Here is a 19,310-nt window from a genome sequence, read left to right as displayed (position 1 = left end):
GGTGGCCTTTTTGTCCATCCCAGAAGCTGTGTTGCTTCTGTAGTCTGCTCACTCACATTTTGCAGTACTGGAGCTGACCTATGTAGACTGGTCTCTGAGGGACCTGGGACACAATGTGGCTCCCTCACCTGCTCCGGTATTTTGAGCTCTCCATCCATTTTTCGATCCTGGATGGTTTTGTTCAATTCCATCACCTGTTTGGTAGTGTTTTCCTGTAACTCTCTAAGGGATTTTTGTGTTTCCTCTTTAAGGGCTTCTAGCTGTTTACCTGTGTTTTCCTGCTTTCCTTCTTAATGTCCTCTATCATCATCATGAGAAGTGACATTAGATCCATCTCTTGCTTTTCTGATATAATGGTGTATCCAGGACTTGCTATGGTGGGAAAGTTTGTTTCTGATGATGCCAAGTAACCTTGGTTTTTTTTGCATCTGTTCATATGCTTGCCTCCTGCCATCTGATTATCTCAAGTGCTTGCTGTCCTCAATATATCTGACTGGAGCCTGTCCTTCCTATAATCCCAGTTGATTCAGTAATTCTCAGAGTCCAGCTTTCTCTGTGATCCTTTGATTGTGGGCTCCTGTGAACCTGAGATTCTGGGTGTGTCAAAGTTCTTGGCAGTCAAACTCCTCTGAGACCCTGAAATACTGGTGTGACCGAACTCCTGTTATCCTGAGATTCTGTTTTCCTAAGATTCTAGGCAAGTTTCATTGCCTGGATGTGATGTCTCCTTTGAGGACCATGGAGCTGTCCAGTCTGTTCGAAATCAAGGTAAACCAGAACTGATCAAAAGGAACCTGGGCCTCTGGTCAGGAAGGGCTCTGGTGTTTTTGTTCCTGCTGTCAAAGGCCTGTCACACTTGGATTGGTACTGATGTTGTGTTCCACTCACCAGTGATCCTAAGATCGTGTGGAGAGTCCTCTGGGGACTGTGGGGGGTCTCCACTGATTCTGCGCCCAAGGTTACACGGTGCTGGTGCTGACCTGAAGGGGTTTGTAGTGGTAATACATTTTATTGGGTATTTTACTTACATTTCAAATGTATATGTAAATACTAATTCACCCGCAGGCACCCCTTATACCATTCCCCCTCTGCCTGCTTATATGAAGGTCTGCCCCCACCCACCTACCCATTCCCTCCTCCACACCCCCACATTCCCCTACACTGGGTCATCAAACCTTCACGAGACCCAGGGCCTCTTCTCCCATTGATGTTGACAAGGTCATTCTCTACTACATATATGGCACATGGGTCCCTCCATGTGTACTCCTTGGTTGTTGTTTTAGACCCTGAGATCTCTGGTTGGTTGATGTCACAGAGACACAGTGAAACTAACAGAAATTATGAACCAAAAGGATTTAATGGACATCTATAGAACATTTCATCTTAAAACTAAAGAATATACCTTCTCAGGACCTCATGGTACCTTCTTTGTTTCTCTGTTTGGCGTTTGTTTGTATGATTTGTCCATTGGTGAGAGGGGCATGTTGAAGACTTCCACTATTATTGTGTGCAGTTCAAAGTTTCTTTTATGAAGGGTGCTCTAGCATTTGTGCCATAGATGTTCAGACTTGGAGAGGTCATCTTGGTAGACCTTTTGTTTGATGAGCATGAAATGTCCTTCCTCATCTTTTCTGATAACTTTTGGATGAGTTTTCCTCTTATTCGATATTAGAGTGGCTATTCCAGATTGTTTCTTGGGACCGTTTGCTTGGAAAATTGTTTTCCAGCCCTTTATTCTGAGGTAGCATCTGTCTGTGTCACTGAGGTGTGTTTCCTGTATGCAACAAAATGCTGGGTGCTGTTTATATAACCAGTCTTTTAGTCTAAGTCTTTTTTTTGGGGGGGGGGGTTGAGTCCATTGATGTTAAGATATATTAAGAAACAGTAATTGTTGCTTCCTGGGTTTTTTTTTTTAATGTTATTTTTATGTTTGTGAGGCTAACGTCTTTTGGGTTTGTTGAAAGAAGATTAATTTCTTGCTTTCTCTAGGGTATAGTTTCCCTCCTTGTGTTAGAGTTTTCCTCTAATTATCCTCTGTAGGGTTGGATTAGTAGAACGTTTTTGTTTAAATTTGGGTTTTTCTTGGAATACTTTACTTTCTCTATCTATATCAACTGAGAGTTTTGTTGGGCATTGAGAGCCAGCTTGGGCTGGCATTTGAGACCTCTAGGGTTCTGTATGGCATCTTTCTAAGATCTTCTGGCTTTTATAGTCTCTGGTGAGAAGTCTGGTGTAATTCTGATAGTTCTGCCTTTTTTATGTTACTTGGCCTTTTCCCATTACTGCTGTCAATATTTTTTCTTTGATTTAGTGCATTTGGTGTTTTGATTATTATGGGACGGGAAGAATTTCTTATTTGGTCCAATATATTTGGGTATTTTAGGTTTCTTGTATGTTTATGGGCGTCTCTTTCTTTAGGTTAGTAAAGTTTTCTCCTGTAATTTTGTTGAAGATGTTCCCTGGCCTTTATGTTGGGAATCTTTGCTCTCTTTTATTCCTACTATCCTTAGGTGTAGTCTTCTTTTTTTTTTTTTTTTTGGTTTTTCGAGACAGGGTTTCTCTGTGTAGCCCTGGCTGTCCCGGAACTCACTTTGTAGACCAGGCTGGCCTCAAACTCGGAAATCCGCATGCCTCTGCCTCCCAAGTGCTGGGATTAAAGGCGTGCGCCACCATGCCCGGCTAGGTGTAGTCTTCTTACTGTGTCCTGGAATTCCTAGATGTTTGGGTTAGGAACTTTTTGCATTTTGTGTTTTCTTTGACTGCTGTGTTAGTAGTTTCTATGGTATCTTCTATGCCCTCATTTTTCCCTATCTCTTATATTCTGTTGGTGATGCTTGTGTCAGTAGCTCCTGATCTATTTTCGAGGTTTTACATCTCCAGGATATCTCCCTCCCCATTTGCATTTTCTTTATTGTTTCTATTTACAATTTTAGATTCTTGATTTTTTTAAAAAATCTTTCACCTGTTTAATTATGTTTTCTTGTATTTCTTTAAGGGTTTCATTTGATTTTCATGTATGCTAGGTTATCTGGGGTTTGCTTTGGTGCGAGAACCAGATTTTAACGGTGTTTAAGTGGAATTGTATTCTTTTGCTTATATTCTCATACTTGCTGTCCAGCCTCTGGTTATCTCTATTATTAACAGGCCTTGCTGTCTCTGACTGCAGGTTGTCCCTACTGGGAGCCTGGTTATGATGGGCCTGTTAGGATTCAAGCTGTCTATGGGTTTGTGATGGGTTCTAGGATTTCAGGCCAGAAGTATGAGGTTTCTCCTTTATAGGTGGAGAAACGTATAAAGGGTGGCTAGGCCCTATGTCTGCTGTCTTGAGGGGTTCCAAATTAAGCCATGTATTGGGGTGAGCCTCACCTGTGATCCTGGTTATTAAGGACCTCCTAGGAATCAAACAGTCTCTGCATGTGGGCATGGGCAGGGGATTCTAGGGCACCTGATCTGCTCCTGAACCCAGTTGTGGACTGGAAGGTTGATGTGTCTCTTGTAGGGTGGATGGGTCCTATATCCACTGGGCTCTGTTGGGGGTCCTAGTTATACCGAGTATTGAGATTGAGGGGGGTTCAGCCCTCAACCTGGTTGTAATGGACCTCATGGAAATCAAGCTGTCTCTGGGTATGGGAGGAGTTCTGGAAAGCTGGCTCTGCCCCAGGCAAAGTTCTGGGCAAGAAGAATGTTATCTCATGATTTCTCTTGACCAGAATAAAATTCTAAAATTCTAATGGATTTGAATCCTTGTATCATTTATTTATTTAGCTGTATTGATACTTCCTTTTATTGTGAGAGTTAAAAAGCACTGCTATTGTTTGTCTTACTTTTTAAAGAAAATACTTATCAGTGAGTGCATATTTAATGTCTTCTTTTGTGATTGGGTTACCTTACTAAGGATGATATCCTCCAGATCCATCCATTTGTCCAAGAATTTCATAAATCCATTGTTTTTAATACCTGAGTAGTACTCCATTTTGTAAATGTACCACATTTTCTGTATCCATTCTTCTGTTGAGGGACATCTGGGTTGTTTCCAGCTTCTGGCTATTATAAATAAGGCTGCTATGAACATACTGGAGCATGTGTTCTTATTACCATTTGGAACATCTTATGGGTATATGCCCAAGTGAGGTATTGAGAGGGCCCTTGGTATTAAAAACCTTATATGCCCCAGTACAGGAGAATGCCGGGGCCAAGAAGCTGGAGTGGGTGTATAGTGGAGCAGGGCGGGGAGGGGGGTATAGGGAACTTTCAGGGTAGCATTTAAATTGTATATAAAGAAAATATCTAATAAAAATGTGTAAAAAAAAGGAAAAAGAAAATGCTTTTGTTTCTCAGATATACTTCAGAATATCTTCCTGCATCTCTTTTAGGTACTCCCTTTCCTAAAGAACACCCTACTGAAGCATCATATGAGAGGTCACACAGATATGGATGGGAAGAGAAACTTAGATTCAGAATATGACATTCTCAATTTTTGGAATTTTCCAAAGGGTCTTGCATTAAAGGTGAAAGTAGGGAACTTTTCTCCAAATGCTCCCGATGGTCAACAGTTGTTTTTAGCAGAAAAGAAGATACAATGGCCTATAATGTTTACAAATGTGAGTTGCCTTTTATCTTGTGGCTTTGACTTTCATTAAAAATATAATAATTCTCAGACTTAATCATACATGGATACTTATTTGGTACCAATCATCATTCAACTATCCACTAGGACCATCACATATAAACAGCAAAAGTAGAATACTTAATCATCCCCTGACTCTGTGAATGGAAAATATTATTTTAAAATTTTAATAATGTCCACATGTTTCTCATGAATGAAATGTCTGCTAAATTACATCAATACCTCAAAACACTGATAGGAGGTTTATTTTTCCACCCAAGCCTAAGATATTTCAGTGAGATTTAAAATGACCTTTGTTTCATTAGTTTTTAAAAAGGTAGACTAGTGTGTGTGTGTTGTACTTTCTTTGCTACTTCAGATAACATGTTGCCAAAGCATCAGAATGAGATGTTGTTTTGGCTGACAATGTGAGCATGCAGCATAACATACTGAGAATAGAATGTTTTAGGAGACAGAGGAAGTGATGACATCACATTCAGGACCAAAATCAGAGATGAAAAATGTGATTGCTCCACTTGTATCTCTTTTTCTTTCTCTTTATGACAGTAGCCAGTGAAATACTGACACCCATTTGGTGGTGACTCTTTCTAATTCAGGTAAATGTGTCTATAAATCTCACAGAAAATCCCCAAAGATTGTTTCTGTGATGAATCCAAGCCCTTTAAAGTTCTCAATTTACATGCATTACCACATCAGATAAAAGGTCTTCCTATAATATCCGGTAATAGAGAATCTGTAAGTTGAATCTGAAGTATCAGCATGACCTTGTAGAACACTACTTCAATTACCTACTCTTAACAACAACTCCATGTATTGCATGAAGAGTTAAACATTTGAGCTGAGTAGCACAAAATCTGACAAAACTAGTAATACCCAAACCCATATCCTTATTGTAAGTGTAAACATTTGCAAATTAACTGTTTGATGATACTCAGAAATACTCTATTATTTGGATTTCTCCTAAATGTTCAAGCATTTGCTAATAGCTGTCATTTCTCTCAGATTCCTCAGTCTGTGTGCAGTGAGAGCTGTAGACCTGGATTCAGGAAATCTGTCCAGGAAGGAGAGGCTACCTGCTGCTTTTATTGCACTCCTTGTGCAGACAATGAGATTTCCAATGAGACAGGTAAATACAGGTTTGCAGAGAATATTCTCACTTGTCCACTGTGATCTGCAATACATAATCCAACAGAAATTTACTAGAGAGATGTAGAAGAAACAGTTTTTTCCATGATTAAAAAATGGGAACATTGCATTTTCTTTTATTTCCTTTTGAAAGAATGCACACTACACATTGAAACTATCCTTGATTTACATTGTTGTGAAATTGCAGATGTTGTTCCCAAAAGTGCCTGACCTTGCCAAAAGTTAGCAGTCCATTTCAATTTCACTATGAACATAGTGTATTTATTACCATTTCTATATGTTTTTAAACTATGCTCAGTCATATGTAGGATTCACTTAAAGCTTGGATATTTCACATTCTCTTTATGAGTACTCCAAGTGCAAGTATTTTTGTTATTATTGCTATTGTTACATAGCAGGTGACTTGAGAGTTCAGTTTAATTTCCATTGTATATATGTTTTATCTCTATCCTGACAAATTTCTTTTGTTTTACTGAAAAAATTTTAATCTTTGTCTCCCTATTATTACATATAGATTCTTTACACAAAATAAAATATGAATACATTTCCTCTCTATCCACTTCTAGTTCCTCCCCTACATCATCTCTCATCCAAAACCACTCCTTAATAGTCTCTCATTAGAAGAACAGGATTCTAAGAAATAGAAATGCGATGTATCCAAATAAAATATAATAAGGTGAAACAAAACCCATTATGTTGAAGTTTGAGAAAGATAGACATCAGAAAAGTAAAATTCTTAAATGTTTGCAAAAGAATAAGAGACTCACTTCTTTTTTCATCCTTTTAACAATTTTTATTGGATATTTTCTTCATTTAAATTTAAATTGCTAGCCTGAAAGTCCCCTATACCCTCCCACCGCTCTGCTCCCCAGCGCCCCCTCCCTCTTCTTGGCCCTGGCAGTCCCCTATACTGGGGCATATAAAGTGTGCAAGATCAAGGGGAATCTCTTCCCAATGATGACTGACAGGGCCATCTTCTGCTGCAGGGGCTACTGGATAGTTCATTATGTTGTTCTTCCTATAGGGTTGCAGACCCCTTCAGCTTCTTGGGTACTTTCTCTAGCTCCTCCATTGGGGGCCCTGTGTTCTATCCAATAGATGACCTTGGGCATCCACTTCTGTATTTTCCAGGCACTGGCATAGCCTCACAAGAAAAAGCTATATCAGGGACCTGTCAGCAAAGGCATATGCAATAGTGTCTGCGTTTGGTGGCTGATTATGGGATGGATCCCCAGGTGGGGGAGTCTCTAGATGGTCTATCCTTCCATCTCACCTCCAAACTTTGTAACTCCTCCCATGGGTATTTTGTTCCCTATTCTAAGGAGGAATGAAGTATCCACAGGTGGGTCTTCCTTCTTCTTGAGTTACATGTGTTTTGCAAATAGTATCTTTTTTTTTATATACACTTTTTGCTTTATAGAAAGAAGTTGGCATATAATGTTTAAAATGGATACAAGATAACTTAGATTTCATTTGAGTTTAGCTTTATCCTGGCATTCCATATACTTTTAGAAAACCATACATTCTACAGAGGGGGACAGAATGCTTATTTCTTCCAAGTCTAATTTTCTCTGACTCTTCTCTCCCTCTGGGTACTTGCTTCTAACTTTTTAAAAAAAAATTTAATTAGGTATTTTCTTCATTTACATTTCCAATGCTACCCCAAAAGTCCCCCATACCCTCCTCCCCACCCCCATATCATCCCACTCCCACTTCTTGGCACTGGTGTTCCCCTGTACTGAGGCATATAAAGTTTACAAGACCAATGTGCCTCTCTTTCCAATGATGGCTAATAAGGCCATCTTCCTATACATATGCAGCTAGAGACATGAGCTCAGGGGGCGGGGGGAGGGGAGGGTTACTGTTTAGTTTATATTGTTGTTTCACCTATAGAGTTGTAGACCCCTTTAGCTCCTTGGGTACTTTGTCTAGCTCCTCCACTGGGGGCCCTGTGATCTATCCAGTAGCTAACTGTGAGCATCCACTTCTGTATTTGCTAGGCCCCTGCATAGCCTCACAAGAGTCAGCTATATCTGGGTCCTTTCAGCAAAATCTTGCTAGTGTATGCAATGGTGTCAGTGTTTGGAGGCTGTTTATGGGATAGATCCCCGGGTATGGCAGTCTTTAGATGGTCCATCTATCCTATATTCTGCCCTAATATCCACTTATCAGTGAGGGTATATCATTTGAGTTCTTTTGTGATTGGGTTACCTCAACCAGAATGATATCCTCCATATCCATCCATTTGCCTAAGAATTTCATAAATTTATTGTTTTTAATAGCTGAGTAGTACTCTATTGTGTAAATGTACCATATTTTCTGTATCCATTCCTCTGTTGAAGGACATCTGGGTTCTTTCCAGCTTCTGGCTATTATAAATAAGGCTGCTATGAACATAGTGGAGCATGTGTCCTTATTGCCAGTTGGAACATCTTTTGTGTATATACCCCAGAGAGATATTGCTGGATCTTCCAGTAGTACGATGTCCAACTTTCTGGGGAATCACCAGACTGATTTCCAGAGGGGTTGTACAAGTTTGCAATTACACCAGCAATGAAGGAGTGTTCCTCTTTCTCCACATCATTGCCAGCGTCTTCTGTCACCTAAATTTTTGCTCTTAGTCATTCTGACTGATGTGAGATGGAATCTTAGGGTTGTTTTAATTTGCATTTTCGTGATGATTAAGGAAGTTGAACATTTCTTTAGGTGCTTCTCAGCCATTTGGTATTCCTCAGTTGATAATTCTTTGTTTAGCTCTGTACTACCCCCCCCCTTTTTTTTTTTTTTTTTTTTTTTTGGTTTTTCGAGATAGGGTTTCTCTGTATAGCTCTGGCTGTCCTGGAGAGTAGACCAGGCTGGCCTTGAACTCAGAAATCCACATGTCTCTACCTCCCAAGTGCTGGGATTAAAGGTGTGTGCCACCACGCCTAGCTGGAATTTTTTCTGGTCCAGTCTACTTGGAGTTCTGTAGGCTTCCTGTACTTTCATGGGCATCTCTTTCTTCAAGTATGGGAAGTTTTCTTCTACAAGTTTGTTGAAGATATTTTCTGGCCCTTTAAGTTGAAAATCTTCATTCTCATCTACTCCTATTATCTGTAGGTTTTGTCTTCTCATTGTGGCCTGTATTTCCTGGATGTTCTGAATTAGGATCTTTTTGCATTTTGCATTTTCTTTTATTGTTGTGCCGATGTTCTCTATGGAATCTTCTGCACTTGAGATTCTCTCTTCCATCTCTTGTATTCTGTTGCTGATGCTCACATCTATGGTTCCTGATTTCTTTCTTAGGGTTTCTATCTCCAGAGTTGTCTCCCTTTGTGTTTTCTTCATTATTTCTACTTCCATTTTTAGATCTTGGATGGTTTTGTTCAATTCCATCACCTGTTTGGTTGTGTTTTCCTGTAATTCTTTAAGGGATTTTTTGATTCTTCTACCTGTTTAGCAGTGTTCTCCTGTAATTCCTTGAGGGATTTTTGTGTTTCTTCTTTAAGGACTTCTACTTGTTTAGCAGTATTCTCCTGTAATTCCTTGAGGAATTTTTGTGCTTCCTCTTTAAGGGCTTCTACCTGTTTAGCAGTGTTCTATATTTCTTTAAGTAAGTTATTAATGCTCTTCGTAAACTCTTCTACCACCATCATGAGATATGATTTCAAATCCGTGTCTTGCTGTTAGGGTGTGTTGGGGTATCCAGGATTTGCTGTGGTGGGCGTACTGGTTTCTGATTATGCCCACTGTTCTTGGTTCCTGTTAGTAAGATTCTTACATTTGCCTTTCGCCATCTGGAAATCTCTGCTGTTAATGTTCAAGTTGTCTCTGGTTGGAGCTTAATCCTCCTGTGATTCTGTTAGTCTCTGTCAGCACTCCTGGGAGTCCAACTCTCACCTGAGTTACAGTGGTCAGAGCAATCTCTGCAGACAAGCTCTCCTCTTGCAGGACAGGTATCCAGCAGTGTGGAGCTCTGATCCACCTCCTGTGTTCTGGGATCAGAATCCTCCCTGTAGGCAGACTCTCCTTTGGCAAGGAATGTGCCCAGGGGTCTGGGTCTCAGCTCTGCCTCCTGGCTGAGGATGAAGGCCCAATGTGACCCTGATCAAGAAGCTCTGTTGCTTCCATCGCCCACGTGCTCTCAGATGATCAGGAGGTTTTGGGTGTGCTAGGAGGTCCTGGGGTGTGGAGAGTCCTCTGGTGTCCTAGATGCCCTCAGCTGGGTTCATGCAGAAGATGGCAGGCGGGGTTGGCTCCGACATGAATGGATCACAGCCTCTTGTTTGGCAGGATTTCTTTGTCCATGGAGAGGACTCTGGAGCCCTTAGAGGCCTCCGCTGTGTTCAGAAGGAAGATGGTGGGGGTGGCCCCGACCAGAACGGATCCCAGCCTCTGGTTATGCGGGGTTCTTTTGTCCCTGTTCTTGTGGGCAAAAGACCCTCCGCGATTTTTGAAGATGGTGTTGCATTCCACACACCTGTGATCCCGAGGTGTTCGCAAGGTCCTGTGGTGAGGAGAGCACTCTGGAGCCCTTAGTGGCCTCTGCTGGGCTCAGAAGGAAGATGGTGGGGCTGGCCCCGACCGAAATGGATCCCAGATTTATTATTATTATTATTATTATTATTATTGTTATTATTGTTGTTTCATTCTTAAACTTTTTTGCTTAAGAATTTTCCATTTATTTTTTAAAACTTCATTTATTTATTTATTTATTTATTTTAAACTCCATATTTTATTCCCCACTCTTGTCTACCCTCCTACTGCTCCACATCCCATACCTCCTTCCCACCTCCTGTCTCCATTTAGATGTCCCTACCCCCCACCCTATCTGACCTCTAAACTCCCTGGGGCCTGCAGTCCCTTGAGGTTTAGGTGCATCATCTATGAATCAACACAGACCCAGCAGTCCGCTGCTGTATGTGTGTTGGTGACCTCATAATAGCTGGTGTACGCAGCCTATTTGGTGGTCCAGTGTTTGCGAAATGTTGGAGATCCAGATTAATTGAGACTGCTGGTCCTTCTAAAGGGTCACACTCCTCCTCAGCTTCTTTCAGTCTTTCCCTAATTCAACCACAGAAGTCAGCTGCTTTTGTCCATTGGTTGGGTGCAACTATCTGACTCTGACTCTTTCAGCTGCTTGTTGGGTATTCTGGAGTTCTGGGCCTTGGAGCTGGGACTCTTAACCTTCTTCTATTCCTATTATTCTTAAGTTAGGTCTTTTCATACTATCCCGGATTTCCTTGGTGTTTTGTGTCAAGAATCTTATATTTTCTTTGACTGAGGTATCGATTTCTTCTATTGTGTCTTCTATGCCTTAGAGTATATCTTCCATTTCCTGTATTCTCTTAGTGATACTTGCATCTGTTGTTTCTGTTTCCTTCTCTAGGTTTTCCTTCTCCACAATTCCATCAGTCTATGTTTTCTTTATTGGCTTTACTTCTACTTTCAATCTCGCACAGTTTTTTTTTCTTATTTTATTTATTTGTTATTAGATATTTTCTTTATAAACATATCAAATGCTATCTCAAAAGTTTCCTATACACTCCCTCTGCCCTGCTCCTCTACCCACACACTCCCACTTCTTGGCCCTGGCATTCCCCTGTACTGGGGCATATAAAGTTTGCAATACCAAGGGGTCTCTCTTCCCAGTGATGGCTGACTAAGCCATCTTCTGCTACATATGCAGCTAGAGATATGATCTCTGGGGGTACTGATTAGTTCATACTGTTGTTCCACCTATAGGGTTGCAGACCCCTTTAGCTCCTAGCTTCTCCATTGGGGGCCCTGTGTTCCATCCTATAGATGACTGTGAGCATTCAGTTTCGTATTTGCCAGGCACTGGTATAGCCTCATAGGAGACAGTTATAACAGAGTCCCTTCAGCAAAATCTTTCTGGCATATGCAATAGTGTCTGGGTTTGGTGGCTGATTATGGGATGGATCCCCAGGTGGAGTAGTCTCTGGATAGTCCATCCTTTCATCTTAGCTCCAAACTTTGACTCTGTAACTCCTTTCATTGGTATTTTGTTCCTAATCTAAGGAGGAATGAAGTATCCACCCATTGGTCTTTCCTCTTCTTGATTTTCTTGTGTTTTGCAAATTGTATCTTGGGTGTTCTATATTTCTGGGCTAATATCCATTTATAAGTGCATGCATATCTAATGAATTCTTTTGTGATTGGGTTACCTCACTAAGGATGATATCCTCCAGATACATCCATTAGTCCAAGAATTTCATAAATCCATTGTTTTTAATAGCTGATTAGTACTCCATTGTGTAAATGTACCACATTTTCTGTATCCATTCCTCTGTTTCAGGACGTCTGGGTTGTTTCCAGCTTCTGGCTATTATAAATAAGGCTGCTATGAACATAGTGGAGCATGTGTTCTTATTACCAGTTGGAATAGCTTCTGGGTATATGCCCATGAGAGGTATTGCTGGATCTTCTGGTAGTATTTTGTCCAATTTTCTGAAAAACTTCCAGACTGACTTGCAGAATGGTTGTACAAGCTTGCATTCCCACCAGCAGTGGCGGAGTGTTCTTCTTTCTCCACATACTCGCCAGCAACTGTTGTCACCTGAATTTTTGATCTTAGCCATTCTGACTGGAGTGAAGTGGAATCTCAGAGTTGTTTTGTTTTGCATTTTCCTGATGATTAAGGACGTTGAACATTTTTTTCAGGTGCTTCTCAGCCATTTGGTATTTCTCAGTTGAGAATTCTTGGTTTAGCTTTGAAATAATATAAAAAAAAATGGCGTTATTTGAATTTCTGGAGTCCAGCTTCTTGAGTTCTATGTATATATTGGATATTAGTCCCCTATCAGATTTAGGATTGGTAAAAATCCTTTCCCAATCTGTTGGTGACCTTTTGTTTTATTTACAGTGTCTTTTGACTTGCAGAAGCTTTGCAATTTTATGAGGTCCCATTTGTCAATTCTTGATCTTACAGTACAAGTCATTGCTGTTTTGTTTAGGAATGTTTCCCCTATGTCCATATCTTCGAGGCTTTTCCCTACTTTCTCCTCTATTTATTTCACTGTCCCTGGTCTTATGTGGAGGTCTTTGATCCACTTAGACTTGAGCTTTGTACAAGGAGATAAGAATGAATCCATTCACATTCTTCTACATGATAACCACCAGTTGTGCCAGCACCATTTGTTGAAAATGCTGTCTTTTTTCCACTGCGTGGTTTTAGCTCCCTTGTCAAAGCTCAAGTGACCATAGCTGTGTGTTTTAAATTCTGTTCCATTGATGTACCTGTCTGTCACTGTACCAGTACCATGCAGTTGTTATCATATCGGAGAACAGCTTAATGTTAGGCATGGTGATTCCACCAAAGGTTCTTTCATTATTGAGAATAGGTTTTGCTATCCTAGGATTTTTATTTTTCTAGATGAATTTGCAAATTGTCCTTTCTAACTCAGTGAAGATTTGAGTTGGAATTTTGATGGGGATTACATTGAATCTGTAGATTGCTTTTGGCAGAATAGCCATTTTTATTATATTAATCCTGCCGATCCATGAGCATGGGATATCTTTCCGTTTTCTGAGATCTTCTTCAATTTCTTTCTTCAGAGACTTGAAGTTTTTATCATACAGATTTTTTCACTTCCTTAGTTTTTTTTCACCTGTTTAATTGTATTTTCTGGTGCATCATTAAAGGGTTTATTTTTCTCTTCTTTAAAGACATCTACCTGTTTGATTGTATTTTCCAGTGTTTCTTTAAGTGAATTATTCATTTGTTCTTTAAAGGTCTGAGGCTATCATCTTCATAAGATTGAACTTAAGGTCATTTTCTTGTATTTGGATTGTGTTAGGATATCCGAGGCTTGCTGTAGAAAAAGAAAGATAGCTGTGCTCTGAAGGCACCATATTTCCCTAGATATATACATAGTGGAGCATGTGTTCTTATTACCAGTTGGAACTTCTTCTAGGTATATGCCCATGAGAGGTATTGCTGGATCTTCTGGTAGTATTTTGTCCAATTTTCTGAGGAACTTCCAGACTGACTTGCAGAATGGTTGTACAAGCTTGCATTCCCACCAGCAGTGGCGGAGTGTTCTTCTTTCTCCACATACTCGCCAGCAACTGTTGTCACCTGAATTTTTGATCTTAGCCATTCTGACTGGTGTGAGGTGGAATCTCAGGGTTGCTTTGTTTTGCATTTTCCTGATGATTAAGGATGTTGAACATTTTTTCAGGTGCTTCTCAGCCATTCGGTATTTCTCAGTTGAGAATTCTTTGTTTAGCTTTGAAATAATATAAAAAAAAATGGCATTATTTGAATTTCTGGAGTCCAGCTTCTTGAGTTCTTTGTATATATTGGATATTAGTCCTCTATCAGATTTACGATTAGTAAAAATCCTCTCCCAATCTGTTGGTGACCTTTTGTTTTATTTACAGTGTCTTTTGACTTGCAGAAGCTTTGCAATTTTATGAGGTCCCATTTGTCAATTCTTGATCTTACAGTACAAGCCATTACTGTTTTGTTTAGGAAATTTTCCCCTGTGCCCATATCTTCGAGGCTTTTCCCTACTTTCTCCTCTATTAATTTCAGTGTCCCTGGTCTTATGTGGAGGCCTTTGATCCACTTAGACTTGAGCTTTGTACAAGGAGATAAGAATGGATCAATTCGCATTCTTCTACATGATAACCACCATTTGTGCCAACACTATTTGTTGAAAATGCTGTCTCTTTTCCATGGGATGGTTTTAGCTCTCTTGTCAAAGATCAAGTGACCATAGCTGTGTGGATTCCTTTCTGGGTCTTAAATTCTGTTCCATTGATCTACCTGTCTGTCATTTTACCAGTACCATGCAGTTTTTATCATAATTGCTCTGGAGTACAGCTTAGTGTCAGGCATGGTGATTCCACCAGAGGTTCTTTTATTATTGAGAATAGTTTTTGCTATCCTAGGATTTTTATTTTTCCAGATGAATTTGCAAATTGCCCTTTCTAACTCAGTGAAGAATTGAGTTGGAATTTTGATGGGGATTGCATTGAATCTATAGATTGCTTTTAGCAGAAGAGCCATTTTTATTATATTAATCCTGCCGATCCATGAGCATGGGATGACATTCCATCTTCTGAGATCTTCAATTTCTTACTTTAGAGAGTTGAAGTTATCATAGAGATTTTTCACTTCCTTAGTGTTTCTTCACCTGTTTAATTGTATTTTCTGGTGCATCATTAAAGGGTTTACTTTTCTCTTCTTTAAAGACATCTACCTGTTTGATTGTATTTTCCTGTGTTTCTTTAAGTGAATTATTCATTTGTTCTTTAAAGGCCTGAGGCTATCATCTTCATAAGATTGAATTTAAGGTCATTTTTCTTGTATTTGGATTGTGTTAGGATATCTGAGGCTTGCTGTAGAAAAAGAAAGATAGCTGTGCTCTGAAGGCATCATATTTCCCTGGATTTTCTTGGTTGTGTTCTTTCAAGGAACTTTAGCCATCTGGATGGCTTAGGTCTCTAGATATTCCTATTGTAGTAAATATTGGGAGAGGTATTAACCTTGGTTGTCCTGGTGTGGCAGGCCTCCTTGTGTTGTATGGTTCTGGCTCTTCACATCTGTAATGTTCAGGATCTGCAGGTCTGTATGGCTCAGGAGCCTCAGATTCAATGAAGATGAGCAGTGAGGTGATGGGAAAAAGGATTATCCACTGGAATAGCAGGCTGCTCAGGGCAGTTTGGCTTGCTCCAGAGGACCCAGGAAGCAGGGAAGATGGATCAAGAAGGAAAGATCACCTGCATGGCTCATGATCAGCTTCCTGACTAAAACGGAATGTAGGTGGTAGAAAAAAGGTCTCAGTGGGATAGGAGGTGGCTCAGGGCAGGTAGGCTTTCTCCAGAGAACTCAGCAAGCAGGTGACTATATGTTTTTTAGTTAAAGATAAGAATCACAAATGTTTAAAAGCAGAGTATTAAAAACTTGGTCTTTTTTTTGAGAACCTTGAAATCTTTTAATAGTTCTTTCTCTACATGTTAACAAAATCATGATATAGCCAAATGTAACAACATAGTAATATGGAAGAATTTAAGATTCAAGATTTTAATGGTATTTTCTATTTCAAACTCATTCAGAGTATGAGCTAAATTAGAGGACACAATGGATTCAATGAAAATAAGTAAATATGGGTCCTAAATCTAACAACAAAATATAGGAAATGAATCTCAAAAATGTATATTCTATAAAACATGTAATCTAGAATTAAAAAGCTTTGTAAGATAATGTCAGAGTCAAATTAGGAGCATACAGTATAATTCTGCAATATTATGACTTATCAAATAGATGCAACAAAGTGAAAATTATGAAAAGCATACAAAAACATAAGAAAGGCACTGGCCATTTTTTAATTTATTTGTGACTGTATATGCAGTGAGGGTAGTAAAGATTTGAAATGATTCAAAGAATATGTAAATACTTCTTTCTATGATAATGAAAAAGGGTGATTCAGGAAGGATTTCAAAGAGCTGCAGCTGAGCATCACCTTAGGAAAAAGGAGACATCCTGGGGATTGACTCACACTTATCTGCATTTCTGCACAGATATGGATGAGTGTATGACATGTCCAGAAACTCACTATGCAAACTCAGAGAAGAACCACTGCCTCCAGAAATCTGTGAGCTTTTTGGCCTATGAAGACTCCTTGGGCATAGCTCTCACCACCACAGCACTGTGCTTATCTGTGCTTACAGCCGTGGTTCTTGTAGTCTTTGTGAAGCACAGACACACACCCATTGTCAAGGCCAATAATCGGACACTCAGCTACACACTCTTATTGACACTCATCATGTGCTTTCTCAGTTCCTTGCTGTTCATTGGCCAGCCAAACACTGCAACTTGTATATTGCAGCAGACAGCATTTGGAATTTTTTTCACTGTGGCTCTCTCCACAGTGTTGGCCAAAGCTATTACAGTGGTTATTGCATTCAAGGTCACTGTTCCAGATAGAAGGGTGAGGCGGTTAATGATATCAAGGGTGCCTAATTTCATCATTCCCATCTGCACACTCATCCAACTGCTCTTGTGTGGAATCTGGATTATTACTTCTCCACCTTTCATTGATCAAAATGCTCATGCTGAACATGGTCACATCATCATTTTGTGCAACAAGGGTTCATCAGTTGCCTTCCATTGTGTTCTGGGATACCTTTGCTCCCTGGCACTTGTGAGCTACACCCTGGCCTTCTTTTCCAGGAATTTGCCTGACACATTCAATGAAGCCAAATTCATATCATTCAGCATGCAAGTATTCTTCTGTGTCTGGATTACCTTCCTCCCTGTCTACCATAGCACAAAAGGAAAAGCAATGGTGGCTATGGAAGCCTTCTCTATGTTGGCTTCCAGTACAGCTCTCCTTAGCTTGATTTTTGCCCCCAAGTGCTACATTATTTTATTAAGGCCAGATAAGAATGTCTGTGTTGACATCAAACATAAATCCCATTCAAAAAGGAATAATGGTTTAAATTTTATTTAAAAATCAAACTATGATAATAAATTAAATACAATGGTTGAAAGCAGTGCCACTCCATTCTAAATCTCTTAATTATGTATAATATGATGTGATTCTGTTGGTTCATAATACTTTACATGATTGTATTCAAATCTCTGTGCTGGAACTATAATTTTTATTTCATGTTTGAGATTCATGTTATACTTTTTTTCTGTATGGAACTATTACAAAGTATTTTTTGTTGGCCTGCAGTGCAGTATGGCATAAGCAAATGTGTGTCTGCCTTCCTTTGCCTAAAAGTTCCTAGGGCTTAACATGTGTCACCATTTGAAGCAATGCTGTATTTATTTTATCCTTCTTTGATTAAAAAAAGGAAAAATTAAATATTCTGTCATTGATTTCATTTGTTTTTGAACTCCTAAAGAATCTCTTATATTTTTCTGTGTAAATTGAATATTATACGAGCAGATTGTCTCTCAAGCATCCATTTAACAGGCTCCTTTTTTATGTTTTTGAGAAAAATTTCATTGTTTAGAAAGAAAGTAGAAATATTTTAGTATTTTGATATCTCATGATTTTGTTATGAGGAAAAATGAAAACTTTTGATGTGGGGTATTGCTTAGAAATACTCAGCTCAGGAAAAGGATGTGTGTCCTAGGCTGTTATGATTATATTGCATTTGGGGTATAAGCAAGTAGGATGAGCTCAGTTTAACAACAGGCATTATGGAAGACGGTGTTCCTAAAATTATACAGCAGAATAATATTGAGAACATATATTTCATTGAAAAAATTATGTCTTTTTCTTGGAGAAGTAGATGTCATGAGTAATTGACAGTGGAAGTTAAAATATTATTTATAATAACTTCAGGGAGAGACTTTGAACATGATCATACTAACAATGTTTGGATACTCAGTACCCTTGAGAAATACTATGGCTCTGTGAAAAAAGATATTAAGCTCTCTTATTCAAGTAACATCCTAAATGTCATCAATGCAAATCAGTTTTAGCTAATGTAGTTTGGACAAGTCAAGCCCCTTATAGTTTATCTGATAGAGGGTTTGCTACCTTTGTGGTATAATTGAAAAGTAAGGATTTTGAGAGGCACAATAGATTGTCTTAACTTCATGGACTGTTGTGTTTCTGAGGCAATGTAGAAAGAGAGAAGGCAGGAAAAGATCGGTCTGCTCTCAGCAGAAGAGATTGTTTATTTCCAATAACAGTCATAAACATTTTCCAGTGGGAAATGAGGCACCTGTGAAAAGCAAAGGGGATTTCATAGAGATGAAATTTTATTTTATTTTATTTTATTTTATTTTATTTTATTTTATTTTATTTTGAGACAGGGTTTCTCTGTATAGCCCAGGCTGTCCTGGAACTCACTCTGTAGACCAGGCTGGCGCCAAACTCAGAAATTCACCTGCCTATGCCTCCCAAGTGCTGGGATTAAAGGCGTATGCCACCACTGCCTGGTTTTTGTTTGTTTGTTTCTTTGTTTTTTGTTTGTTTGTTTGTTTTTTTGTTTTAGATGAAATTTTAAATGCAAATTCAGATGCCTACATAATCATCTCACTTTGTCATTTCTTCACATATGTCTATTATAATTTATAAATTACCTTGCCCTGACTCCCATGATGTATGTTATGTTGGTTACTGATTTTGAAAATGACAGCAGGTCAAAATGGGCTACAGTTTCAACATAGAATCAATAAATATGAGCAAACCTTAGGAGACTCAAAAGTTCCTTGGCTTGGTGTAAGCATAAACACTTACCAAGCCAGGTTACCTTATTATCGTCTGAGGGAATTTTATCTATCTGGCACAGGATAGAAGGACAACACAAAGCATGAGGTTGTCACAAGTTTATTGTATGTAATCAGATTTTTTACACCTTCATTAGAAACAAAATATGATGGTTGTTTCCAGGAACAATACAAATGTAGTTGGAGGGTACAACAAGAGTACACAAGATTAATGTATAAGACTAATTGTTCTGGAAAGATTCTATATGCTTTCCCCATGTCTAGGCAATGAAAAGAGACACAGGTGGTATGATTACTCCACTACTGAGGAAGTGTTTTTGATGTCAGGATCTAAAA

The 19,310-nt window shown here is 39.2% G+C and overlaps 1 protein-coding gene across 3 annotated transcripts in view; it reads left to right on the top strand.

Annotated features, from left to right (window-relative positions):
• The window catches only part of LOC147000510 (vomeronasal type-2 receptor 116-like), a 37,342-nt gene extending 20,006 nt beyond the window's left edge, over nucleotides 1–17,336 (top strand). For all 3 annotated transcript variants that reach the window (XM_085832901.1, XM_085832900.1, XM_085832902.1), the window contains exons 4-6: nucleotides 4,374–4,601; nucleotides 5,630–5,753; nucleotides 16,304–17,336. In XM_085832901.1, coding sequence (XP_085689027.1) covers nucleotides 4,374–4,601; nucleotides 5,630–5,753; nucleotides 16,304–17,235 — 1,284 coding nt within the window. In that variant the 3' untranslated portion in view covers nucleotides 17,236–17,336. The remainder of the gene's footprint in view (nucleotides 1–4,373; nucleotides 4,602–5,629; nucleotides 5,754–16,303) is intronic.
• Nucleotides 17,337–19,310: the final 1,974 nt, after the last annotated feature.

The sequence above is a fragment of the Mus caroli genome, unplaced genomic scaffold (assembly GCF_978045245.1).
Source record: "Mus caroli unplaced genomic scaffold, Mus_caroli_1 scaffold_18, whole genome shotgun sequence".
In the NCBI taxonomy this organism is placed as follows: domain Eukaryota; kingdom Metazoa; phylum Chordata; class Mammalia; order Rodentia; family Muridae; genus Mus; species Mus caroli.
The sequence above is the reverse complement of the archived record's forward strand: the minus strand, read 5'-3'. Positions and strand labels throughout refer to the sequence as shown.